The sequence below is a fragment of the Meriones unguiculatus genome, chromosome 14, assembly GCF_030254825.1.
Source record: "Meriones unguiculatus strain TT.TT164.6M chromosome 14, Bangor_MerUng_6.1, whole genome shotgun sequence".
Taxonomy (NCBI): Eukaryota; Metazoa; Chordata; class Mammalia; order Rodentia; family Muridae; genus Meriones; species Meriones unguiculatus.
The window spans coordinates 67,281,033-67,307,713 of record NC_083361.1 but is presented as its reverse complement, the minus strand read 5'-3'; the positions used below and the strand labels follow the sequence as shown (position 1 = coordinate 67,307,713).

At 48.2% G+C, this 26,681-nt stretch overlaps 1 protein-coding gene across 3 annotated transcripts in view; it reads right to left on the bottom strand.

Moving 5' to 3' along the window:
* The window catches only part of Acan (aggrecan), a 59,515-nt gene that overhangs the window by 24,568 nt on the left and 8,266 nt on the right, over window positions 1-26,681 (bottom strand). For 2 of the 3 annotated variants that reach the window (XM_021643743.2, XM_060367394.1), the window contains exons 2-6: window positions 8,390-8,466; window positions 5,746-6,129; window positions 4,199-4,373; window positions 2,414-2,541; window positions 809-1,102 (exon numbers count right to left, since the gene is read on the bottom strand). In XM_021643743.2, the coding sequence (XP_021499418.1) occupies window positions 809-1,102; window positions 2,414-2,541; window positions 4,199-4,373; window positions 5,746-6,129; window positions 8,390-8,459 (1,051 nt within the window). In that variant the 5' untranslated portion in view covers window positions 8,460-8,466. Of the gene's footprint in view, window positions 1-808; window positions 1,103-1,244; window positions 1,342-2,413; window positions 2,542-4,198; window positions 4,374-5,745; window positions 6,130-8,389; window positions 8,467-26,681 lie in introns of those variants that run through there. The other variant, XM_060367395.1, reaches the window with a different exon arrangement.

The window sequence follows — 26,681 nt, the reverse complement described above, 5'->3', positions numbered from 1 at the left end:
AGTTCTGCGGTTCCCCATTGTCTCAGGGTGGTTCCAAACCTCCACAGATGCTAAACTCTGCGAATGCTGACGCCCCTTATTTAACCCTTGTGTCACCGCTGGAATCTTATGTCATCTTTTGGCTGCTTATAATTCCTCTGTTTCAATAGTTGTTTTATGTGTTGTTTGGGTAACAAATGGCAAGAAAAATTCTGCATCTGTTCAGTATAGATTCAATCAAATTATTAATAAAAGGTCGGCTCGCTAGGATGCTCATGATGTATTGATCGACCAGCTCACTGCTTATCAAATAAAATCAGTTCCTGCTTCTACCTCCCTGCCAGCTGCCACATTTGCCCTTTGTGTGTCCAATGGGACTATGCAAGTCAGTGACGAAGGGAAGGCGTGAATCTTGCAGAGGTAATTTGTGTAATTGATGCAGGTGTTGCTGGAGAACTGCCTGCCTCAGAGTCCTGGACAAATGAGCGTCTGGCAGACGTGAGACTATCAAAAAGTGAAGGAAGAGAGGCGTTTGGGAGCGAGGATGTCCCTCTTCCTGTAAGATCAGGCTGTAGAAGTGAAGTATGAAATGAGCTGTCATCGCACTGAAGAGCTGGGATTCAAACCCAAGAAAACTAATTGCTGTTCTGTGCGGATCTGGTGAAACAGGGCTGGTTACTCCAGGGCTTGCGACTCCATTGGCTCTGCGTTAAGAGCCAGTGAAAACGGGGAAGGAGATGATAAAAATACGGGGTTCAGGAACTCACTGGTCCTTTCCCAGTTTCGGCGGTGAGGCCCCCCTCCCCCCCTCCTTCAGCGCCGGCCTCACCTGTGTAACAGATGGCGTCATAGCGGGACGAGGGATCAGGGTAGCCTGTCTGGTTGGCGTGCAGATAGACAGTCCGCACTCCCAGGAGGTTGCCCCCGCAGTTGGGCCGAGCCTTGGAGATGGGGTAGCGCACACTGCGGTCCGCCAGCCAGCCGGCGCTGCACATGTCCATCCCGCCCTGCCAGGCCAGGTAGAGCTGGCCCGTGGTGGCCAGTCGTGCCCCCAGCCGCCGGCACTCGTTGGCTGCCTCCTGGAAGGTGAACTTCTCCGGGGACGTGGCGTAAAACACCTCACCTGTGAAGGACACATCGCGCTGGTTGAGGGCTTCGCTCCCATCCCGTCCGACCTGTGTCCCCAAGAGGCACACATCTTTTCCCAGAGGTTTATCTCTTTATCGGCTTGTCTGTCACCCTCCCTCCCCCTCTCCATTCCTCACTGGAATTTTGGGTAGGATGACATTAATCTCCTAGCAAGCGCCCTCTCCTCCTCCAAATAAAAAAGCTGCCCAAGAGCAGGGGTGGAGCGGCCCTGAGATCAGAAGCCCGGGTGGTTGCTGTTCACCTTCCCACCACTAGGGGAGCTCTCCTTTAACACGGGCAACGCCCATTCCTAGGAAATCACCCCAAATTCAGAAAAGCAGGCCTCACTTTTTGACCCTTTAGAGTACTGCCGTCCAAATCGGGGTCAGTAGTACCCAGAGACGCCATGATGGGATAATTTTGGTTCTGCTAACCTTTTAAACAGTGTTTCCTAAAACCTGGCAAGGTTGTGCTTGAAGATGGATGGGTGTGTGTGTGTGTGTGTGTGTGTGTGTGTGTGTGTGTATGTGTGTATCTTATCACTCATTGTGTAGTTCCAGGTCCCCTTTCTCAGGCCAGCTGTGTGGGCTAGCCAAACATGGGGACTTAATATTATCACTTAATAGAGAGTTTGGCTACTGAGATGAGAACTAGAAGGAGACTATGGTGGTAAGAAAGGTGGGGTATATTGCTACCAACTGGAGAAGTGTGGGCGATAGGAGAGCCATATTCAGAGAGTGTGTGGAATGTCCAGAGAGGTAAATGGGTGCAGATGAGAGAGGGGTGTTATCTACACGCTGTGTTCAAAATTAGTACCGTTATAAAGGAAAGACATGATCTAGGTTTCTTCCTCAAGCAACCCAACAAAAGTTTTGGGGTAGGGGGCTTCAGGCTACAGGGAAGTAGAGTGAGGGGAGCTGGGAAGTACATTTCCTGGGAAACCATGTGTCTTCCCTAGAGTGGCATAGGGTGTCCCTCCTGAGTGGGAAATGGAGCCTGGGGTCTGCCACTGAGCTACACCCTTGTCCTGTGCCTGGCCAGAGGTACTGAGATCCTGGATAAGAGAGAAAGCCCCAGAAGCCTTTGGAATGACTTATAGATGCCTGTGGCTGCCAAGACCCCCTTCAAAGTGTATAGTGAGAGTTCTAGCAAGAGCCCATTCCTCTCCATGGCAGGAGAGGACTGAGGGAGGGCCCTGGCCCAGAGGAGGCCTTCCGTAGCCATTCCAAAAGTAAGCATGGGGATAGGGATGGAAGAGGCCTTTTGAAGGGAGCTGGCTTTCTCATGGTGGGAGGCGTGGCCTCACCCTCCATCTCTTCAGCAAAGCAGTACACATCATAGGTTTCATTGGTGTCACGGATCCCATAGGTCCTCACTCCAGGAAACTCATCCTTGTCTCCATAGCAGCCTTCCCGGGGAGTGTGGATGGGGTACCTGTTGGGAAGTCAACATGGGAATATGACACTGGGGACAGAGGGAAGACCAAGGTTCTTGTAGCCTTAGCCTTCTAGGAAGAAACAAAGGCTTACAACGACCTCTCTACAAGTCTTCTCTAAATGCCGGCTGCCCCTGCCCCCCAGTCTCAGCGGTGCTCACTGGTCAAGGCAGCCTTTGTTACAGTACTCTTGGTACCAAACATACTCTCTCCGGGCAGACATTTTTCAGATTCTTGTGAGTTTTGCAAACCATAGGCCTCTGTGGTGACCACTCACATTGTAGCAATGAGGAGCAGCTACAGATAATATGTAAGAAAGTAGGCATAGCTATGTTTCAACACAACATTATTTATGAAATAAAATGATGGGTTGGGTTGGATTTGGCTATGGTGCTTACTTTGTACTTCTGGAGTTTTATGTCCACTAAGTGAGACAGGGGATGGACTTTATTCAAAGTTATGCTAAGGTCCAGAAATGTTAACTGATTTGTTCACAGTCACACAGCTTCCAAATTCCAGGGTTGGGATTTGGGTCTAGCCCTTCCTGAGGCCAATATGTGGACTCCTGCCATATTAGACTATCATTTTGCTTTTTTTAGTTTATTTATTTATTTACTGATTCTTTGTGGTTAGTGCTTGCCCCAGCTAGCTTTAGCTGTCAGTGTGACACAGCCTAGAGTCATCTGAAAGAGTCTCAATTGAGGGGATGGCTTAGATTAGCCTGCGGCCATGTCTGTAAGGGTTTGTTTCCATCTTTGGACAATGTTGGTGAGCCCAGCCTACCACGGATGACACAGTCTCTAGACAGCTGAGCTGGAGATGTAAGAAAGCTAACCGATCATGAGCCTGCAGATGAGCTAGGAGACAATGAGCCAGGCACTGAGGGTCAAACAGCATTCCTCCATGGTCCCTGCCTCCTAGTGTTTCTGCCCTCACTCACCTCAATGATGGACTGTGACCTGGAAGAAGAAGCTGAAATAAACCTTTTCCCTCCCCAAGTTGCTTTCGATCAGTGTTTTATCTCTGCAGCAGAGGTGAAACGGTAACATTCCCGTGTGGCCTTGTGACCTCATGGTCCCCTTGCCTGCCCCAGCTGGCACAGCTGTCTTCCTGAGGTCTTGTGTGCTGGCTTTGGGGCTGCACAGGGGTAGACACAGGGGTTTGCACAGGGGTAGACAGTCTGTCTTCACAGACTCACCACACTGTACTGGGATCCTTGCGGCAAGGCCTTTCTCTGCTCTGCTTTGCCATGGGACTCCCAGGACTCACTCAGAAAAGATGTTTCTCGACGCTTGATTTATGTTTGCCTTGTCTTACAAAAAAAGTCTATGTATGTAAGGCAGTAAAGAAAAATAAAGGAAACTCCGAAGTTAAAAACTGACAAGCAAACCAAAAACAAAGAAACACGACAAGAGGAAAAGCAGGCAAAGAGAGGGGTGAGGTTCAGAACAAGGCAGCTGGCACTGTTTTCCCTCAGGAGAATGACTAATGGGGAGCTGGGATGGGACACTGGCTGGACCCTGATCTGTAACCTAGACTGGCCACAGGGTCATGTCCATACCAGCTAAGTGCTGGTCAATGTTCCGCCCCATTGCCTGCTAGTCTCCTTACACCCGGCCCTTAGCCCTGGTGGTTCTTCTGGGGGTTGGGTCTCACCTGACTGTCTGGTCAGCCAGCCAGCCTGCATCGCACTGGTGGAAGCCATCCTCATAGGCAGCCTGCAGTTGCTCAGGTGTGGCGATGATGGCGCTGTTCTGCAGGCAAGCCCGCTGGGCTCTGTCGAAGTCCAGTGTGTAGCGTGTGGAGATGGCTCTGTAGTGGAACACGATACCTGGGGGGCACACAGAGAGCTGGTTAGGTGTGAGCTCTGGTTTTTGAAGCCCTCGAGAAATGGTGGCAAGAATCAAGGAGACCTTGGACAGGATCTGGTCCAAGCTGATGTAGTATTCTTCTCTGAATTATTATTATAATATTTTTTATCAATTTATTGATAATTTCATACATACATACAATGTATTTTGATTACATTTACCCCTGACTCTTCTTCCTAACTTCTTCCAGCTCTACCCACGGCTACCCCTCTCACTGAGTCTGGGTCTGGGGCCATCTACTGGAGTGTGGACAACCTACCAAGGGTTGTACCCTTAAAGAAACCGACTCTTCCTCTCCCAGAAGCCATCAGCTGTCAATAGATCCTCAACTACTGAAGTTTGTGCTTGCTGGAACCCCATCTCCTCTGTACCCCATGCCACCACCTTAATGGGGTGCTCACACCCCCTCACAAGGCATTCCTTTAAGAACACCTATAATAATTCCAACAATAAGAATGCTATTTGAACTAAAGCAGAAACTGTCTCCTTGTGATTTTTTTTTTTTTTTGTCACCCCAGGACCATCTAATTTTTCCCCCTAGGGAAGGAGACACAGAGAGTTCTACTCCTCCAGTAGCTCAGGAGCTTACTAAATGAGATCTCTTAGATGAGATCTCTCAGAGACAAAGGAGGCCAAGGAGTGAGTCCTCAGCCATTCCTTTGGCCTCTGAAGCTGAGAATAAAGGGGTGGAAGAGGAGGAGGAGGGAAAAGAGACCTGCATGATACCTTAGGAAACCATTTTTCTTTCACATCTAAGGTCATGTCAGACATGCACTCAACTCATTTGTTCAGGTGCAAAATGGGCACACTTACAAGGCCCACTGTGATGTCTGTGAGGATTTAGCTAAAGAGAGAAGACACACCCTTACTGTAGGTGGCACCATCCCACGGTCCGGAGTCCCAGAGTGAGTAACGAAGAGAAAAGAAAAAGGACTGTTGAGGCAGTATGATCAGCTGCCTCTTCCTCCCACTGCTATACTGTCCCCAACATGTTATACCGTATCCTCTCGCACTGTGAGCCAAAGTAACTCCTTCCTTCCTCAAGCTGATTTCTGTCAGGTCTTTGATCACAGCAACAGGAAAAACTGATCTACACAACAACAAGTCAAAGACTGTTTGCAACTACCAATACCAAATTATGTGTCCCACCCCCAGTGTCCCAACCCTACAGAGAACAGCCTTGCCAGCCCCACATTAGAGGAAGGCAAGGATAAAGTGGGTGTGGAGAGGGGCTGAGCGGGAAAGCTATCCACCAAGGCCCACACTGGTAGGGACATCATTCATTTGTTTTTTTTCTACAGGCAACATGGCATCTCTGTGGGAGGCCTTCACCTTTTACTATGACTTCCAGGGTGGCCTCGCTGTCCTCAATGCCGTGCATGACTTCACAGCGATATATCCCAGAGTCATTGGAGCGAAGGCTCTGGATTTCCAAGGTGGCATCGCTGGGGATGGCTGGATAGTTGGGTAGGGACACCTTGTCTTGGTAGAGGCTGTTGACTCGAACTTGTCCTTCAGTGGCCACCAACAGTACCACCTCTTTCTCCTTGGAAACACGGCTCCACTTGATTCTTGGGGCCAGGGGGGCAGTGGAGGGGGCAGTGGTCACAGGATGCATGGGGTCGATGAAGTAGCAGGGGATGGTGAGGGAAGTCCCTAGGAGGACCTTCAGTGGGGATGGCTGAGGGATGCTCACGCTCAGTGAGTTGTCATGGTCTGTGAGAGAAGGACAGGAGGACAGACGCATATGTTAGGCATTATAGAGATTACAAATCTCTGGCCCCCCACCCAAATCCCTGTCCTGAAAATGCAGCCATATGAGAGTCTCAAATTCAGCCCACCGTGGGGAAACCTGGGGATTCCCAGGAAGTTTCACAACACCCTCTTAAGATTCAGCATCTCTTAAGATCTCTGGTCTCTGAACCTTAAGACAAAATTTAGAGCCAGGAAAGGGTTCCAGAAGAGCACGGGGGAGACATCACAGTCAAGACCTCAAACTATGGATATCTAGGGAATGCCAAACCATATACAAACAGTCTCCTATTCTTATAGCAGTGACATTATTGATTCAGAGGAATGTACTTTTAGAAAAAGTATATTGGAGTACTTATTTTGGATATGATGAGTTCCCTAGAAAAGGATCACGTATGAGAGGTTTGGCAGGGTTATTGACAGGTGATTGGATTATGAGGGTGCCAACCTTGTAGATGGATTTGTCCATTGGTCAGCTCATAGCTGAGTTGGGGGGTGTGGGGCCTCATTGGAGGGAGATAGCTCAGTGGAGGTGTGACTTTGAGGTGCACATCTTGTTCACAGTCCCCTGCCGCTGTCTCTGCTGCTTTGTTTCTGTCTTTCTGTCTCTGTCTGTCTCTGTTTCTGCCTGCATGTCTGCCTGTCTGCTTCCATGTTACCATTAGATGAACTGCTCTTCTCCACTGTACCTTTCAGGCATGTTTTTTTTGCCTTGCCACAGGTAATCTGTTTTCCTGAGATATTTTCTCACAGAGGCAGAAACTGTCTGAGAGTATACAAAATTCTACACAACCTTTAAACTTGAGACACAGAACTTCAAAGACATATCCCATTCTGGGAGGTCTACTCTGGGCTTTATAGCTGGACCTTGTATAAGGTCAAGGCTTTGGAAGTAAAAGGTGAGGAGACTGGGGAAGAACTCAGACATTTTTGCCCGAGTCATATCTGGAAATGCAGGCCTGGGTGGAACTAGACAACATAGAAATTGTGAAGTGAGTCAAAAGAGAAGATGCAGTGTTTCCCGAATCCTGTTGGAACGGGAGAGGAACAGCCTTCCACACAGCACCTTTCATGGCAGGTCTTAAATTTATAGAACCTTTCCTTTCAAGGGATGCTGCAGATTGAAATAAAAATGTTTAAGATAGTTGTGGGTGGTTTACACATAGCAGGGTACAGACAGAGAAGCCAGGAATGTCTGGAGTCCAGCCTGGACCTTTTGATGTCTGGACAGACTCCACCATCTCTCTACAAACACCTCCATGTGCCACCCAGCCCTGACACCACTGGCCACAGTTTGGCTCTGCAGTAGTGGTCTTCAGGGGATAGCCGGAGGCCACTGCTGAGTCCAACTTGGTGGTACTCGAAGCTCTCAGCCAACCCTAGCGGTCTGTTTTGCTGATGTGGGCACATCTCCCAGGTGATGGCTAGTGTCTGGATATTAATGCATCTCTGAGCATTAATGGAGGTCCAGCTACCCACATCTACATATTCAAAAGCTCTGAATCAGACCAGTATGTGAGTGAGTAAAATACTGTGTGCCTTTCCATTTGACCATGGAAATTTTTTTTTCTACCAGGACCATGAAGTCCTGGAGTGATGGATTGGAGTACAGTAGGTTGGTGGGAGGAAGAGCACCCAAGTCCTTTTGTCACCCCCACTGTTTGGAGGTCACACAGACATGTCTAGTCCTCGTATTCCAGATCCCCACACCAGGTATAAAGTTCTTCACCCCTCCCTTGAGTCAGGGGTGGGGACTCACACCAGGGCTGTGTCCTCACCTCTAGAGGAAAGACCATCATTTTCACATCTGTTCCTCAGGTTCTTTTCTCCTCTCTGATGATCCCACCCATGTTCCCCGGAAGCCTTTCCCTCTGGCCCCCTGTGTCTTGTCTCTGCCCCATTCTCACCATGCAGCAGTTTGGAATGAGATTCCAGAGGGAAGGGTGCCATAAAGGAGGCCCAGCCACTGTCCTTGCTAGAGGACATCCAGGAATGGTAGATGCTTGTGCAACAGGCTCTGTGTGCCTGTGCGTGCCTGAGTGTGAGTGCATGTGCATGAAGTAAAACAAGGGTGGGTTTCTTCCTACTGCAGCTAGATAGGGGTGGAGCCAGGAAAAGGCCAAAAAAAGAGGAACAAGGTCCCCAAGCAAAGTTGTGTCCTGCACTCAGGACCCAGCACCCGATCCCCACTGAATAAAGGCGCCATGCACAGAATTGTTCTCACCTGGAACTTCTTCTGAGATCACTGTAGCGATGGCCCTCAGCGTCACAAAGGCCAAGAGTAAAGTGGTCATAGTTCACCTGGAACAGGTAGCAAATGTGTTAACTGCACAGTCAAGGCACAGTGAGGTGGTCCATGCTCAAGTCTCCGAAATCGCATTGCGTAACAGGGGGTCGCAGTGGGAAGTGTTTCCTCCGAGAATCCTCTCACCAGAAACCCTCAACCTTTCCTAGCCTAACTCAAAGATCCTCCCATCTTCTGGCCAGTGGAGGCTTGTCCTAATGAATTCCTGCGATGGCTAATGGTACGTACCACAGACGCTCACGTCTACCCACTGTTCTGCATGTTTCTGTGTGGAGTTTTGCATAAACACTGGAATTTGTAGACTGAGATGACCCTCCCCTCTGTAGTGTGACGGGTCACAGCCTACCACCTGAAGGCTTGAACGAAAGGGAGAGAGACTTCTTCCCTCATGGCCTTCTACCTGTTTTTTTGCTCCCTTTGGACTTGACTCTGGGGAGCATCAGCTTTTTTTTTTTTTTTTTTTTTTTTTTTTTTAAACATGTGGAGCTTCAAACTGAAGATGGGCAGCGGCTGCCCTGGCTTCTTTGTTAGTCTCGTCTCTCTGAAGCTCTGGGGACCCACAGCCTCCACTTCTATCAGCTTTATTCTCTCCCTCCCTCTGACACACACACACACACACACACACACACACACACACACACACACACAGAGTCTTCTGCAAGGGGATGTCCTCTGCTGAAAAAAAAAAAGATATATAATGACAGTTTGGTCAATGGTGGAGCAGGTACCTAACAATAAGATTAGAGGTGCAAAACTCCCTATTGCCTAGAGACACTGACGTGTCCCAAACACACTTCCCACCTGTTTGTAATGATGCTGGTGCAGACAAAGTTAATGCATGCCAATCATATGAAAGTATGAGGGATATAATTACGTATATAGTATGTAATAATTGGTAATGACAACAGATGGCTGCTACAATATATTTCCTATACTATAGTTGGTGTTATTATTATTTTAGAATGCATTACTACTTATTAGAAACATATAATTGAAACAGTCCACCATGGGCTCACTAAGCAGCCTTAGACGCTTAGCTTTTACCATGTATCTTAATTGTATCAAGAAGCCACGTGAGAAGCTAGGGCATGGTTCAGTGCTCAAGTGTTTCCTAGCATGCTTCCTAACCAGTGCTCACACGTACACGTATGCACACATGCACAGTCAGCAACAGCCACGAGCAGGGATTGAACCTATGACATTGATATTCTCAAGTACACTAATGACACAGGACAGGGAGGAGGGAGAAGGGAGGGAGGAATGAAGATCAGTAGAGGGAGAAATGGGGAGAGAAAGAGAGGAGGGAGAGAGGGAGGAAAAAAGGAGAGGAGAGGGAGAGAAAGGGAGGCAGGTGGGAGAAGGAAAGGAAGAAAGGAAGAAGGGAAGAAGAGTTGTTCCTTTAGAGAACACCAATACAACTTTTCAGATGCAGAGAAATGACAAACTCTAGTTTCCCTGATGGAATCTGGGCCTGACACAGCCACTTCAAATTCAGGAACCTTGCACATTTTAGCAAGGACCCTGTGTCAAGGTTTTAGGCAAGATTCGTGGTCCTGGCTAGAATCAGGAAGAACCGGCTGTGAGATGAACAATCAGTACCAGGAAGTGAGAACCTAGGACTCCTGGGGCCATCTTCTGGCCCAAATGCGGTCTCATGTGAATTGGAAGTCAAGAGTTCCTGATTGTTACTAGCTGCTCAGTTGTCATTTATGTACACAGATCTGTTTCAGCCACCACTTAGCTCTCTCCCCTGAACCACGGAGATCCTCAGCTCCAGCCAGCAAGCATAACTGAATTTATCAAGCCACAATCTGGAGCAATGGGCCTTCAGCCAGCTGCACGTAGAAACAGTCTGGGCCTCATGGTACCACTGACCTGGAGGTTACACAACCATGTCAGACATACAGCTTCTGAGACTTGCGCTGTGTGACCCATGTGCCCCAGGCATCTGCATTTACTTCTGGTCTAGGAACAAGAAAGGAAGCCTTGGGGATGGGGTAGTGGGAACTAAGGGGCAGATGGGGTCTGCTACCACAGAGAGCAGGACACCTAGCCTCTACACTTCAGCTCTGTCAGAGTCGGCCAGTCCAGCAGGTGTCGCTCTCTGCTTAGTCACCACAGACTGGGCCGGTCGGCACAGGGATGGCAGGGATCACGGGGGCACCCTTTAGAGCATTGAGATGGTGGGAAGGCGAGACATTTGCACTCAGGACTGCCTGGAAAGGGGCAGTCTGGGCACAGGACAAGGTGACCCTTTCCTGTCTGTGGAGCTTGAAATTTTTCAACCATCCATCCTCCACCGATGCCATACATATTCATCACCTGAGAAATGAAAAGTCCTTCTGTGTGGCCGAGGGTATAGAGGCACATCACCCCTTGCTGTAAGACGTCTGGAAAGTTCCGTAGGTCTAAGAAGTGATCTCTTTCTTTTCCTTAGGGATTCTCTGACTTAGACACTAACTTTAAAAAACATCTCTGGGGTCTCACGTCTGGTACTCTGAGGAGACACGGAGCTGGAGAGGGGCTCTCGTTCAAGGTCAGCCAACCAGTCAGGGCTAGGAAATGGTTTTTCTGGAGGATCAAGGAAGATCAGCCTGAGGTGTGTTTGCAGAGGGACCTTTACCCAAGACCCAGACACAAAGCTAGCCTGTTCCTCCCTCAGAACACCCTTCACTTGGAAGTTTTGTGTATGTTTCGGAGTTGTGTTTCTTCCCTCGCTCACTGAACAAGCCGGACATTGTCTGGGATGCAATGGTGCTCTGTGGGGCTTGGGCTGGCTCTGTTTTTCCCCCTGGCTTAGACCAGGAAATGTGAAGGAATGAAAAGGGGAGGGGGAGGGAGGGAGTTGGTGCAGAGGGGCAGCAAGACTAATTTTATTTCTTCTTCTTAAAAACTTTGGGATAGAATTATCGCAATAAATATGCTCTTGTGTTTGTGTGTGTTTTCTCAGTTGTAAAGAAAATAAGGAGAAATTCCATTCTGTCTGGGTTCCAAGCCTCTCTGGGACTCACTGAGTCTTTTATGTAAGGAGAGTGACTTTGCCAGCCTACACTCACTTGTGGGCAGAGAGGCCTTTCTCAATGGAAAGAAAAGTGAGGCACTGGGAAGGGATGGTATTTGTAGGACCTTGGTGATGGGGAGATGGAGTGGAAGGTCTGAGGTGGACAGCAATGAGGTTCAGAGGCACAGGGCATCGCCCAGCAGAAAGCCCCAGGATCCCTGTGTGCCAGAAACTGGCCTTCTCAGGAGACAATTGTTAGGAGGCTTGATAGGAAAAGTAACAGGCTCCTGCTTTTCAGCTGTGGTGTGTGTGTGTGTGTGTGTGTGTGTTTTATGTATGTATGTATGTATATCTCTCTGTACGTCTGTCTCTGTATGTGCCTGTGTGTCTTGGCGTACGTGCCTGTGTTTCATAGTTGGAGACAGGGACTCTATCAGATCATGCTGTTGAAAGGGCAGCTCATTCTCTCGTTCTGATTTCCTTTTTTAGCAGCTCAGTCAAAACTCAGACTCAGGTCCTGGCCCTGCTGGGTCACTTACTGCCTATTAACACAAGACCTGCCCATGCTGTTCCACAGATGGGGTGAGATGCCTTGCCAGCCAGTCCCTCTCATCTGGGCCAGGCACTGTGCCTTTGGTACTGTACACACACAGGCTCTAGCATCAGCAGGCACCCCCCAGTGTCTCTTTCTCCCATCACCCACCTGTCAGCCTGTTTGAGCCACGTAGAGCCCTCTGATTGGAAGTGGGGAAAATGGTTGTGGGAGGGGAGGCTTCCTACCTGCCATGAGGATTAGACTAGGCGACGCTCCGCAAAGAACAAAACCGTTTTCATTTCAAAATTATTATCACCACCCTTCCAAAAGCCAGGGAAACAGGAAAAGGGGGGTTAGGGTGGGGAAGAATCGCCCTACTCCTGCATCCTAATCCAACCAGTGTTTATTTTTGCTTGTTCTTCGCAATTGCCATCCTTTTGCAACCTATTTTCTGTTTCCACAGAACTCAGCTGATCAAATGGCAGTTTTGTTCCATCAGAAAAGATGACGACGGGCTTTTTACAGTGTGACCTTCCTTCCAGGAGGCCTGTCCGGGCCTGGAGGACCTTAGCCTCTTCCTGAATGATGAGTCAGTGTGAGGTTTCAGTCCCACCACCCGTCCCTTGTCTAACCAGTGTGTCCATTAACCAGTGCATCATTCCATTGCCAATGGCTCGCTCTCCTGACCTTTTCATGGCACCCACCACCCAATCCAAACAAGACACAGGACACAACTTGGTGGATCTGGTGTGCTCCCTACCCACTGCTCTGTGCGGTGAGGATGTCTGTTCTCAGTTCTACCTTCTGTGGTGTTCGGAACTCTTTCCTCCAGAGCTGGGAGTGACCATTGTGAACTTCAAATCCAATGCATTAATTTCACAGCTGAAGAAACCAAGGCCCAAAGAGGTCCAGTATTTTGTCGAGGACCACACAGTAGGTTGAAAGTGGAGTCATAGCGGGAGTGCAGTTCCAAGGTCTGGTTCTTCCTAACTCCCATGCGCTCAGAGAATGGAATTCTCTGCGATGCTAATTGCTAACTCCATGCAGTCTAAGTGGCTTTTGACAGCCAAGGGCAGAATAAGTTGTTTGTTTGTTTGTTTGTTTGTTTTCTCCCTTTCGTAGACTTCTTGGTTAGGAGCCTCCTCACGCTTGCCTGCTCTGTTTCACCAGCCAGGGCTATATAGACAAGACCATTCTCTGGGAGAATTCCACACTCGTGGAAAGATGCTGGTTGCCCTTGCATTTCTTTCTCTCTGATTTTTACACGTGCTAGCTCTGTGCTGCGGGAGGAGGAGAAGCAAGGTGGTGAGGGCATGAGGGTCCTGACATGTTTAAAGAATGAGAGGGCAAGTGACTCTGTGAGCCTCACAAAGTACTGATCACAGCTGTCTTACCCCCTGCTGTCTCCTGAACACTTATTGTAGTGGTACACACACACACACACACACATGCATGCACACACATGAACATACACACAGAAAGAGGGGGGTATCTTAGGAGTCAGCTCCTTCAGCCCAGGGTCTTAGAGGGTGGGGAGGTAGAACTGGAGGCTTGCAATGGTTCAGCATTCATGTGGGTGCAGCCCTAGGAAACAGACCCCACCCCTCACATTTGTAAGCCTCAGCTAGAGCAACGTGGCTTGCTCGCAGTGGGCATGGCTGTACTGGCACGTTAGTATGGCATGTGACTTCAGGAAAGTCACCATCTAGGTGCAGCTCAGAGGAGTGAAAACCAGGGCCTTTCCCTACCAGGATTCCAAGAAAAACGTTGGCAGGGCTACACTCAACTTTACCCGCTCACCACAGTCAGTATAAAGCATCTCTTTTCAAATCCACATCCAGCAACTGTCACATTTGCAGTTTGCACTTGGGTGTTATATGGGAGTGTTTACACTACAGTAATCAGCAAACACCCATGAGGTGGAAGATCTTTTTTTTTTTTTTTTTTTTCTCCTGAGAGCAGATTTACCAGCATGCTGGAAATAACTTATGCAAATATAAAATGAATATAGGAGAAAGACAATAGGTGCTTCTCTTTTTCCATCTAATGAAACCTTATTCTCCATTCCTTTCTCTGTCCTGCATATTTTCTAGCCCCATAGGGCTGGGCTGCCTTCATCTTCACGCCCGCTGGAGTCCACCTTACGGTAGACTGATCATGTGAGTGGGTGCATGCCCCGAGATTGCTCTGACCCTGGAGGTTCCCACTTCCTACACGGAGCCTCGTCAGTCGGTAGGGCCCGCCCCGTGGCTCTGTCTCTCAGCTGGACCTGCATCTGCTCTGTCCTCGGCATTTCTTTCTCTCTGATTTTTACACGTGCTAGCTCTGCCTCCACATGCAGAACACAGCCTGCTGAAGGTTGAAAGTTAACACTGTCGGGCGGTGTTAACTTGCAAGGGGACCCTGTACCTGCACCACACAGTACCTGACATGGCCTCACTGTGTGGATGAGTGGACACTGGATTCGGCAGCTTGGTGAGCCAATAAAGCTTGCAATGCACCAAGGCATTCAGTGCCTTTAATGAAAGTCTTGGAGAAAGGACCAAGTCACTCATTTCCCTGGCTACCATTCCTCATCTAGTCATCTCTTTGCGGGCTAATCTCCAGCAGAGACGTTCCTGCTCTCACCCACCCAGGAATGAAATCTACTCTGATATCTGTGTTGGTAAGTGTCATTGACACTGGGATTTCTCATCTTGCATGGAGAAGGGCCAGCTGGAAGAGGGGACATCCAATTGTTCATCTCCCATATATCTCAGACAAGGTGGGGTGGTGGTAAAAAGGGGGACCGGAAGCTGATTTCATATCTCAGCTCAGTCCTACTTCACTGTGGAACACACAGAGGAACTGTTTATAGTCTTTGTGTAATGACTTGGAGACATCACACACACACACACACACACACACACACACTTGCACGCTTGCTTGGAGTTAATGTTATTTTTCTTGTATGTTCTCCTTTTTCTTTCATACTTTCCCGTTTCTTCTCCTCATTTTCTCCCTCCTTCCCTTCATCTCTTCCATCTCTCGTCTTTGATTCCTTTATTCCCAATTTATTAAGGGCTTTATTATCACTGACATATTCCAAGTCTAACCCTAGCTCTGCAAATACATCCCACTTTCTAGCTAATTAAGTGAGCCCTGTGGCAAAGGCACCAGTGGTGGGCTGAGGGCTGTTGTAGATAAACCAGTCAAGGCCATAGGTTGGTTTCCTTCTAGAAGCTCCAGGCAGAGAAGGGCCAGTGACTGGGAAGGGGCTTTTCTTCCCCCAGAGTAGCCTATGTCTGGGTCAGGCAAACCCGAACCTAGACAGAGCGGATATGCAGGAGGGGTACTGAGTCCTAACCGACCAAAATGGACATTGAGCATTCAGTTTGTTTTCTTTTTTTGAGACAGGATCTAATGAAGTACAGGTGACCTCTGGACTCGCCATGTATTTTAGCATAAACATGGACTTCCATTGCTCCTGCCTCTAACTCCTGAGTGCTGGGTTTACAGGCCTGCACCAGCATGCTCAGTTTATATGGTGCTGAAGACTGAATCCCGGGCCTTGTACATTCTAGGCAAGCACTCCATCGACTGATTTTCCATTTTGGAAATGGGAGGAAGACCCATTCTGAGATTCTAAATGCTGACTTCATGGAGTGGAGTAGCTTTTGACATCCAAGGGCAGAATAAGTTCCATATCTCCTTCTTTGGACTTCTTTGGTTAGGGATCTCCTCATGCTTGCCTGCTCTGTTTCAACAGCCAGGGTTTTATAGGCCAGACCATTCTCTGGGAGAATCTCACACTGTGGAAAGATGCTGGTTGCCCTTGTCTGTACTCAGGGAGGACAGAGAGGGAGGGAGGGCATGAGGGTCCTGCCATGTTTAAGGAATGAGAGGGCATGTAGGGGGTGAGGATGAGGGCAAGAGCAGGTGGCACCACTGGGAAAAAGAAAAGGAGATGCAGAGAAGGGACTCTCAGCTGGGTGTTTGTGATGTCAGCTTTATGCTAATGTGGCCTTGTCCTTGTCTCCGGTAGTGCTCTGCTTGCCTCTGGTCTGGCCCTTTCCTTAACCTCCTTTCTGCCAAGCAGTTCTATTCATGTACAACATTCTCCCTTCAGCTCTCTTCCTGACTCGTCTGATTCTTTTTTTGAGGTCCAGTACAAAGCCATCCCTAGAAGATGTCCTAAGGACTTTGGTAAGAAACAATCTCCTCTTGACTATGCCTTTTCTTTTTGCTTTGAGGATCTGCTGATGGAACCTACAGCCTCCTATTGTCCGGTCAAGGGTCCTACACCCAGCTTCATCCTCACCCCCCTTTTCACTTTTCATTTTGAAATAGAGTCTTGCTTAGTTGCCCAGGCTAGGCTTGAACTCACTGGATGATCCTCCTGCCTCAGCCTCCTGGGATTACAGGCCTACCCAACTAGGCTTGCTTGTTCTTTGCTGGTTCATATGTTAAAACCAATTTATGAAGAAACACATCCTGGCTGGTGGCTTCTCTCTCATAGATGCTTTAATCTATGAAGTCAACTGTTTATGGGGCATGGAGGGGGTTGATTCCAAGGAAGATTCGCGAGGGGTTTGGGAGAGGCTGTAAGATGCAGTTTCGGGAGTTCAGCACCGGAGTCAGACAGATCTTGTTAAGTCACAGCTGTGACACTTAAACAGGAACACACAGCCCTGGTACAATTATTTAGTCTCCTTGAGGCTCTGCTTCCTACCTCTATAGTGCTGATACGGCAGGATCGATTGCATAGCGCAGGGCCGCCGTGGGAATCTAATGAGAGACGCTGTATGGCCTTCAATAGATGTGTCTCCTTGAATCATAGAATCTTGTCTGACAGGATTCTCCCTCACCGAGAACCCCACCCCCCACTGCTGCATTTCACCTAGAGTCCAGGCTGACTACCTACTAAGATCCTAAGCCTTGGGCCTCTGCACCTAGGAAGCTCTCCCTCATCCACTGTGTAGTAACTCAAGAGTGATGCATGCCTAGTTTTAATTTAAAGGATGCCTCAAGGGCATGGCCATGTCACACTCAGTGAGAGAAGGCAGTGAGAACACATCTCCTACTTGAATGAGGACTCATGACGTTCACTCAGACTGGGTATAGGATGTGACTTCAAGTAAAACTGTCGACTATAAATTGGGAGCCAGATGCCGCCACCTCTGTCTCCAGTGATGTGGGGTTCTCAGTAGCTCTCAGGACTTCCATGGCCACTGAGGACTGCTAACTTTTTTCTGTCTTCAGGGAATAAGGAGCAGTTACAGCAAGAATCAGCTTACATGATGGCTTCATCAACAGTCTAAAGAGCTGCAAAGGACCTGCTGTGGGTCAGAAGTTCTGTTCTTAGCTTTACCAAGTCTGTTTCTCATCCTTAAGGCTACCTTCCAAGTCAGGCATGGTGGTACATGTTTGGAACCCCAGCATTTGGGAGAGAGAGGTTAAGAAGATCATCACTTTAAAATCATCCTTGACTACACAGTGAGATCTAGGCTAGCCTGGCCTCCATGAGACTCTCAGAAAACAAACAAAACCCAAACGGCCAAAGCACCTTGCAAAAGATAAGTGTTGCTATCCTCTCTAAATAGCTGGTGTCTGATCAGTGAGGTTAATTAACTTGCCCAGAGTCACAAAGTTGTAGGTGGCTGGGCTTGATCTGAAGTACTAGTCTCATGGCTACAGTTATTTACTTCTTCATTCCCAGTCCATCTATGATTTTTCAGTCTCACTTACTCAATATTTATCCATCAAATACATTTCAACCAATGAGGAGGAGATAGGACAATGTCAGATTTAGAAGAAAGGGAACCTGGGTAAGATGGGAGACTAAAGGCTGCCTCTGTGTGAGCCAGAGGAGAGAGTCTCTGTGTGAAGGAGAGAGTCAGAAAAAGAAAACACAGACTATATTCGAAGGAGAGAAACGGGAGAGCTCAGAAATCCACGGAGGAAATGAAAGGAAACCAGAAATGAGCAGGACGAAAAGGATGTGCAATACAGAGAAGTGAGTGAATTTATCCTGAGTCAGCTTATAAAACAGAGAGATCGATACAAATTCCAGTGTGTCTTGAGGCTGGAGGATGCAGGCCTGGGGGGGCCTGCTTCTGCTGCTGCTGTTCACAGTCTGCAGAAGGCAGTTGGCAAGCTGGATTCCTTGGTTGCTCTGGGACCCTCTACTCATACAGAGGGAGGGCTCTTGCTGGGCTCTGGGCCCTTGCTTTCCCTGCACTCAACTGCAAGTTATAACCCCATTATAGAACCAAATCTATCATCCCAAACTGGTGGCTCTTGGTGGCATCCACCAGGCCAGTTGCACAAGAGCGGCCACCATCCACACCAAGAGCTGGGCTGCAGACACGCCTTGCTACCGTCCTTGTAGGGGCCGTCAGGATGGTTGGTAAAAAGAATGTTTGTAGAGGATGCTTTGTTTGTGGAGGTAGGAGGGAGCACAGCGGAATGCTGGCAGGAGCAGACCCTAACTACTTGAGAAGATAGCACTGATTTCTCTTGACTCTCTCTACCCCACAGGTACATATCTCACTGCTAATATCTCTTGACTTGGCTAATTTGTGATAAGGTATAGGATGTTCTGGGGTCCACTCTGGACCTAGGCTATATACAACTTCCTGAAACAGCCTCTTTTCCAGTTTCCGAGGAGACAGTGCAGTATGGTGGGAGATAATGTCTTAAGAACATACCATGGGTTCATACCTTGTCTCAAAACCTGCTGCCTTTGTGGTCGTGGGCAAGTTTCTTATCATCACTGTCTGGAATTTCCATCGGTGGGAGACAGGAAGATGACTTCCTGTGATAACCCGCTCTAAGATGCCTTTCCATACTTTCAAATCTCCCAGGAGTCACTAGGGCCCCTGGATAATTAGATTCTGCTGGGAGGGGACAGGGACATTGGGAAAAAGCAAGCTGGTATCAAATGGGTCTCTTAAATGAGAGGTGCTGAGCGTGGGACAGGAGCTTCCATCAAGAGAGCTTGGCTTAGGGACTTCTTGGATAAAGATGAGTGTCCCGGGAATAAAGTGAAGCATCTGCCCCCGATTCCAGCTCCCTTCTAGCTGTGCCTTCAGCATGCTGACTGCTGCCTCTAACTGAGCAACATTTGAAGTCATTCTTTTTTCCCGGTACAGCCTTCTAGAACCTTCCATGGATGTCTACTTTTCAATCTGCAGCCTCAGTTCAAATGTTCCCTTCCTTTCATATTTCTTCTTTATCATGTCCACCTGTTCACTTTGAGGAGCACCCCAAAACTGTCACATCACAAATAAAGTACCCCTAGTCAATGGCATCACATGTGGGGTACCCCTAGTCTGAAAAAAATCCAGAAAGCTCCAAAATCCAAAACTGAGCACCAACACAAATTCCCCAAGTGTCAAATTTCTCACCATGAAATGTTTCATGCCCAGTATCAAAATCACCGTCAGGCTATGTATAAGGTGAAGATGAAAGAAATGAATTTATTGTTTACATTTAAGACCCATTTTCTAGATAACTTCATTATGCATGTGGGAATACTCCAAAAAATCAGAGATCAGAAACTCTTTGGATACCCTACCTGTACCATCATTTCAAATCATTGCCTTTTTTTCTTTGATTTGATCTCTATTTCTCTTGTTAGAGTTATGCTCTATGCAGGAGAGACTTTTATCTGTTTTATTCATAGCCTCTAGAACAGTGTTTTACATACTAGAGGAACTCAGTATTTGTTGAGTGAATGAGTGAATGAATGAATGAATCACTCTTTCGGGTTCATTCTGGGAATGGAAGTAGTGCTAAGCTCAAGGATGTTGGTTACTGTTGAGTGTCACCTGCCTCTTCTGCTCTGGGAAGTTTAGAAAGTCTTTAGGAGTATAATAAGCAGGGTTTTCAAAATGCCTGGAGCATTCGTGTGGCCTGGGGACTATCCCTCTCACTCTTCCCCTGCTCAGAGAGGACTAGGAGTCAGGTAGGATGGGTCAGGTGTCACAAAGTAGCATTGAGAACTGGGCGTTGTCCTGGCTAAGGCTGCTTCATCAGGCACCACCCGGTAGGAAGACTTCACAATGACTGGTCATGAAGCAATGGCTACAGCCATCTATGACTCCAAAGTGAACGCCTGGAGAAAAGTGGGCACAGACTCAACTAAAGCTTTTCCACACCTTCCCTGTGCTCACTTTCAGAGTCCTAGGAATTTCCTGTTGAATTGGAGAAGCCCTGGGCACAGTTTCTGGTTCCTGGCTTACCCACCCAGGGCCACTCAGCTCTGGCCTGTTCTGTCTGTGGAAAGGACTCTGGGACTTAGGACCTGCCTCTTCCTGTCTCAGCCTTCCACTCCAGGACATTTTTTTCTGTATTAATTTCAGACCTTATATAAATATGAGACTTGGGTCTTTGGAAAGAAGTGTTCTTTAGCCTGAACTTTCCACCAAAAACTTTTTCTGGGGGCAGGGATCTTAGGCCAAGAGCTCAGATCTGGTTACTCAGTGCTCACTGCCAACCTGGCAAGACTAGGAGGTAGTGGGGGAGGGGCTGGGACTCAGAGTGATGATGCCCTTGATGGCCTTCCTTGGTGGCAGTTGAGCCCACACTTCTAAAATGATCTTTAATAAAGATTAATGAAAGTTGAGAGTCTTGGTGGAAATACCTGCTTGAAAGAAGCTCCCACCAGACATCGTGGGGTGACAGCTGAGCTCCTGGGAAAAGCAGAGGTCATGGGCCTGGGATATAGCCAATTGGACCAGTTCCTTCAGCTTTTAGGACAGTTGTGCAGAGTAATCTTTAGTTTAGGGATCCGGTAGAGAGTAGTGGGAGGTTACAGGGAATCAAGCCTCATTCCTTGAACCCTAATTTGGACCTCTGAGTTCAGATGCTAGGAACGACTTTACAGAGAACATCTTCTGAGCTCCTTTTGGGTCATTTCTTTCTTTCTTTCTTTCTTTCTTTCTTTCTTTCTTTCTTTCTTTCTTTCTTTCTTTCTTTCTTTCTTTTTTTTGAGAGTCAATCAGAATCATGGACAAACTTCATAGAACACATAGCCCATGCCTGTGGAGTTTTGTGTAGCTGATCAGGGTATCACAGAACGACCCCTCTGAGAAGTACAGAATTGACTCTATGGTAAAGTTTAGCTTTTGTTCCCAGCTCCCAGAGGTAAGCTCTGAGCCCTTAGAATTCCCTGCCTGATAAGAAAGATTGTTTACCTGGCCTTGGGCCAGGCTGGGCAGTCTATAGTAATGGTGGAGATTGGTGCTGGAGATCTTGTGCCATGAGCTATCAACTTCCAGAGGGACTGGAGGCTGAGGTGAGCTCTAATACATGACCAATACCAACACAGATCCTGGACTCTTCCCTGAGGCACCAGTCACATCATGTCCTATCCAGGATGGGTCAACAGTGGACAATGGATGGGACCTCTGCATCCCATGATGGGCCTGCAGCGGCACTGCTCTCTCTTCTTGGAAGAGCCTGCATTCTGGTCCTCACGTGTCAGGAATTTGTGCCTTTCCTTCAGAAAGTGCCAAGTCCTTCTTGGTTTTCTGTGCCTCCCCCTCCTTTAACAGGAATCCACCATCTGCAAGCTTGTGGTGCAGGAGCCAAAGGCTCCACAGACAGATCAAGTCTGTAGGATCACTGGAAGCTAGAAACTGCACTGGGCTGAGTCCTGGAAAGCCTCTCTGGAGGGACTTAATGGCGTTGGGAAGGCTCAATGCTTTAGGAGATGACTCTGTCTCACGTGTTGTTGGAGAGGATACCACGGCCAGGTAGGATCCATCTTTGAATGGAGCCTCTCCTCCATGAAGTCTACAAAGAACTGCTATCATGACCAAGTTCACCATTGTTCTTAATCACAGTAGGAGCATATGCTGCTTAGGGCATTTGTTTGCCTTTGTAAGGAGACTGTCCATGGAGGACAGGTACTGGATCTCACTCATCCTTGGCCATTCCTCCTTCATGATTCCAACTCTGCCCCCGGGGTGTTTCTAGGTAGAGGCTGGACCTCACGTTATGTTAAGATACACACACTAGAAAATGAGGCATTTTAACCCCTTTAAGGATACACATTTACAGCTTCAAGCAGCCATCCTGTTGAATTCCCACTAGCTCCATCCATCTCCTGGACCATTTTCTTCTCACAGAACTGAAAGCCCGTATTGATTAAACAACCAACCAGTATTTCTTCCTCCTCCCAGCTCCTGGAAGGAACCCTTTACAATGGCGCTTGAATAGAAATTAGTCTTGGAAGAGGCTCACGGTCATCAGTTCTATTTTAGAATCAAGGGGACGAGAGGTTCAGAGAGGTGGTTAACCTGGCATCACACAGTCCAGGGTTAGCAGGGCTGGAGTAGAAGTCAGATGGTTCTGGTTATACAGAAGGGTTAAACAGGCTAACTGGTCCCCACTTCCCACATGTGCAGGGAGGTTACTGATGAAGATGTTGCTGAACAGAGTATCCTGGGCGTCATTAAAGGGCCTCTGACAAAGTATTGTCCTAAATTTGTTCGTTTGCTTATTTACTTATATGTCTATGTATTTATTTGTGTGTGCAAATGCATGCTGCCTGTGTGCGTTCGTGTGTGTGTGTGTGTGTGTGTGTGCAAGCATATACACGCAGTCAAAAAAACCACACACATAGAATAAAATAAAAATTAAAAACAAAATAATGGATTAGGATCTGAGTCTATCTATAGCTAAGGGCAGAAGTTAAAAGAGTTAACAACAGGTGTTCCATTCTTCGCACCACCAAAGGAGGATAGGACCACGGGTTAAGAGAAGCACATTGAATGCCTGCTACAGTGTTCTCAGGAATGAGTGTGCCCTTAAAGGGGTGACGCTTGTGCCTGAATCCCTCGCAGAACACCATGGAATCACAGCTTGAAGAGGAGCAGCCAGCGGAAAAGCCACAAGCACTCACAAGCCATCTCTTCCCCCATCCCCCCCTCCAGCTGTCTGCAGCATGTCCCTATCCTCTGGCTGGCTTGCTCTGGCTATGTGACCATCATCAGAAAAGTTGTCAGGCTTGGTGTCCAAGAACTTCTCAGCAGGATGTCAGATCGGCTGCTCCTCACTGCTGCCCTATCTCTTCTCAACCCGCGTTTCATTCCTAGGGTTGGTCTTGTAGACAAATCTGCCTTTCCTTTATCTTATTTTATTTTATTTTGAGAAATGGGCTCACTTAACTCAGGCTGGTCTAGGCCTCAATATGTAGCTAAGAATGACCTTGAACTTCTGATTCCCTGTCTTGACCTCCCAAGTGCTGGGACTACAGGTGTGGACCTCTCTATCTGGCCTGTGTGGCCAGGGCTTTCTGCATGCTAGGCAAGCGCTTCCCCAACTGCACTAAAGTCCTAGCATCCCTAGCCCTCATTTTTTTTAATGACTACCCCTCAGAATTGTGTTAAAATACACATACTATATAATGCATCATTCCAACCACTTTAAGGATACAAGTTAACAGCCTCAAGCAGCCATCCCATTGAGTTCCCAATAGCTCCATCCATCTCCTGGACCATTTTCTTCTCACAGAATTGAATAGCTGCATTGATTAAACAACCACCCCATATTTCTCCCTCCTCCCAGATCCTGGCAGGCACCCTTTACTTTCTGTCTCTGAAACTGGCTCCTATTTCTCCTCCTGTAGAGGGAAATTGATAGCTCCCCTCCACACAGTTTCTAGATCCCCTCCCATCCTATCTCAGTTGGGCAACTTTCATGTCTTTCTGGAGTCCCTTATATATCCAAGGGAGATATATGGTGCCATATTGCCAGCAGCATCCAAAGCAGGGGACATTTCACACATTCCACAGAGGGGCTATTTCTTTGTGGCCATCTGTTCCAAAGCACCACAGAAAGCAGAATGGAGGGTGAGCAAAAATTTCCCTCAGAACTTTCCCAGGCCTGTGCCATATCTGGGACCACCATGCCATCTGCCAACGAGTCCTTTTCAGCCCATCTTTCTTCCATTGTGATGTCAGGCTATTGATTATTTATCAGAGCAGCATATGAACTGTTTGGTTCATTTTGAGGGCCGAGTGGTATGAGGGATACTTGTCATTCGGCGCTGGACACTCCCAGGAGAACCAGGGAACCAGGGCCAATTCAGAGCAGCAAGTTTGGGTCTCGGGCTTACGGAGACACATTTCCTTTGGGAGGAGCCCCTGCAGACCTCAGTGATACCAAACGGCACTTCAGCTGAGTCTCAGCTCCATGTGAACTGGCTGGTGGCAGCTGTGATTTTTTTTTTTTTTGTATGTGTGTGGAAAAATTCACTGGCTCTTGCAATATCAGCAGCAGGACTTGGGCAAAGAGCTAGGACTCCCTGCACCATGCTGACTAGGAGAATTCCCTGCAGATGGTCTCTCACCCACACCGCAGGCTCCTTGAGTACAAGGCAAACTTTCTATTCCTCTCACTGTGTCCCCTGTTGTGACCAGAAAGAAGCTTGGTGTCGGAAATCACCCAGTACAGAAACTGGTGTGCAGACATGTTCATACTTGTGTGTTAATCACCAGAAAAGCAAGCTGCATGATATTATGTAGGATATCGCCCTGTTTATTCTTACACACATTCAGGAGAAAGAAAAAGAATAGACAGAAATAATGACATTGATCTTTGGAGTGAAAAGTTTAGAATAGATTTCTTCCTTCCTTCCTTCCTTCCTTCCTTCCTTCCTTCCTTCCTTCCTTCCTTCCTTCCTTCCTTCCTTCCTTTTTTTCTTTCTTTCTTCCACTTCAGTGTTTATCTTTACCAAACTTTCTACACCGTCCTTTACTAGCTGTTGAGAGGGAAAACTTTCTAAGAACAAAATAAGAATTTAAATCCTTTGAAAAATTTTCATTCAGTGCAATCACAGAAGGGAATCGGTTCTAGCAATGAGGAGAACCGGAGCTTGTGTGTCAAAACCAATGGACTCTTCAGTGACCCAGGTGGCACCCAGCTGAGGACAGCGGTGGAAGGAGAAAAGGCATGCTCTCTGTGTGTTCAAACGCAGGGGAATCTGGGCTGGGAGACAGCTCAGTGGGGAAAGTGCTTGTTGTGCAAGCATGATAACCTGAGTTCAAACCCCAACCCCACCTAAAAAAATTCAGGGGTGGTGGTGCATGCTCGCAATCCCAGTGCTGGTGGGGGCAGTGGGGGTGAGGAGGTGGAGACAGCTGCATCCCTGGGGCTCACTGGTGAGTCAGTATAGTTGAACCTGTGAGCCCCAGGCCCAGGAGAGACCCTGTCTCAAACAAGTTGTCTGGCAACTGAGGAATGACACCTAGTGGTGACCTCTGGAGTCCAGATGGAAATCAATCTCTCTCTCTCTCTCTCTCTCTCTCTCTCTCTCTCTCTCTCTCTCTCTCTCACCTTGTGGGACTTGGCTGGGGAATGACCTCTTGTCAGAGTCCAGCAGATTCTGGCTCTAAGACCTTCTTCTTAGCTCATAGAAGGGACCCCGACTCTGTCGCACACAAATATGAAGTTCTTGGCCACAGAAAAGCGCTTCCCAAACATCCTGACTGATGTGACCCAGACGGAGGTACAGGCCCCTGCTTCTTTCTGTTGTGTGACAGACAGCTGAAGAGCCATGAGCTTTGGAGTCAGTCCTGTTGCCTACCACATCTGCCTTGGGGTCATCATCAGTAAAATGGGATAACTGGACTTACACCCCTCAGCTTCCCAGGTGGCTGTACAGAGTCTGTGCCTAGGCTGAGAAAACGTTCTTTCCTGGGTCCTAGTTTTCTTATCTGTTACAAGAATAAAATAAACTCACCTTATTGGTGGGTTTCAAAAGACAGACAACTGGGGTGGCCCTGATAGATTCTATCAGAGGATTCCCCCAAATTATCAACCCTACCCCACTCCATGCCCCTCCATGACTCATGTGCGGATGTCATAGATCGCCCCCATTGCAGATTCCTTGGAGCACAGTTTGAAGAACACTGGGTTGAGGTTATTTGTCCGTTATTTGCCAGGGGTGTGGAAGGGGACAGAGTCATCAAAGAAACTCAGAAGAAATGATCAACTGCAAAAGCCACAGCAAAAAGCGAGAGTACGAGAGCAGGGATATTTGTCTTCTTTTAATGGGATGACCAAAAGAAAAGTGACGTGTTAACCTGAATAACCGAGTGGGAAGAGCAGGTAGGTTACATAACACAAATGGGAGCCCAGTGGCCAGTGTGGCATGGAGAAACGAGACTGGGTGGGCACGCCTGTAGACAAGCTGCTAAGGGCCCATGGGCTGCAGAAGAGGATTGGGTCTGACAACATGCGTGACAGGACCACTCTCAGGTCTCCCGGGAGCTTCTGCAATGCAGTGCTGAGGGAGGCTGTATTGACGGCCTTGGTCTCTTGGTTGCTGCATACATCTGAGGATGGCTCATTCCTCACAGGCCTTTGAGTGCACCAGTTACCCTTTCGCAGACATTACACCTTGCCAGAGCCTTATCTGGCAGAGGAGCATCTTCCTAGTTTGGCTTCTGGTAGAGTAGGGGCCCCTAGGTATCTGAGATGGTAGGTGGATCTCCCAAGAGGAAGGCAATGGGAAGGCTCAGGGAAGGTCTACCAAGCTCAGGCCATAACTCAGTGCCAAGCTCTCCCTTGGTTATAGCCCTCTCCATCCTCGTCGCAGTCCGAGTCCACACCCCTGCCCCCCAGGAATGGAGGTGAAGCCCACAAGAAGCAACCAGGTCCTAGAGACATGGGGGATTCTCTCT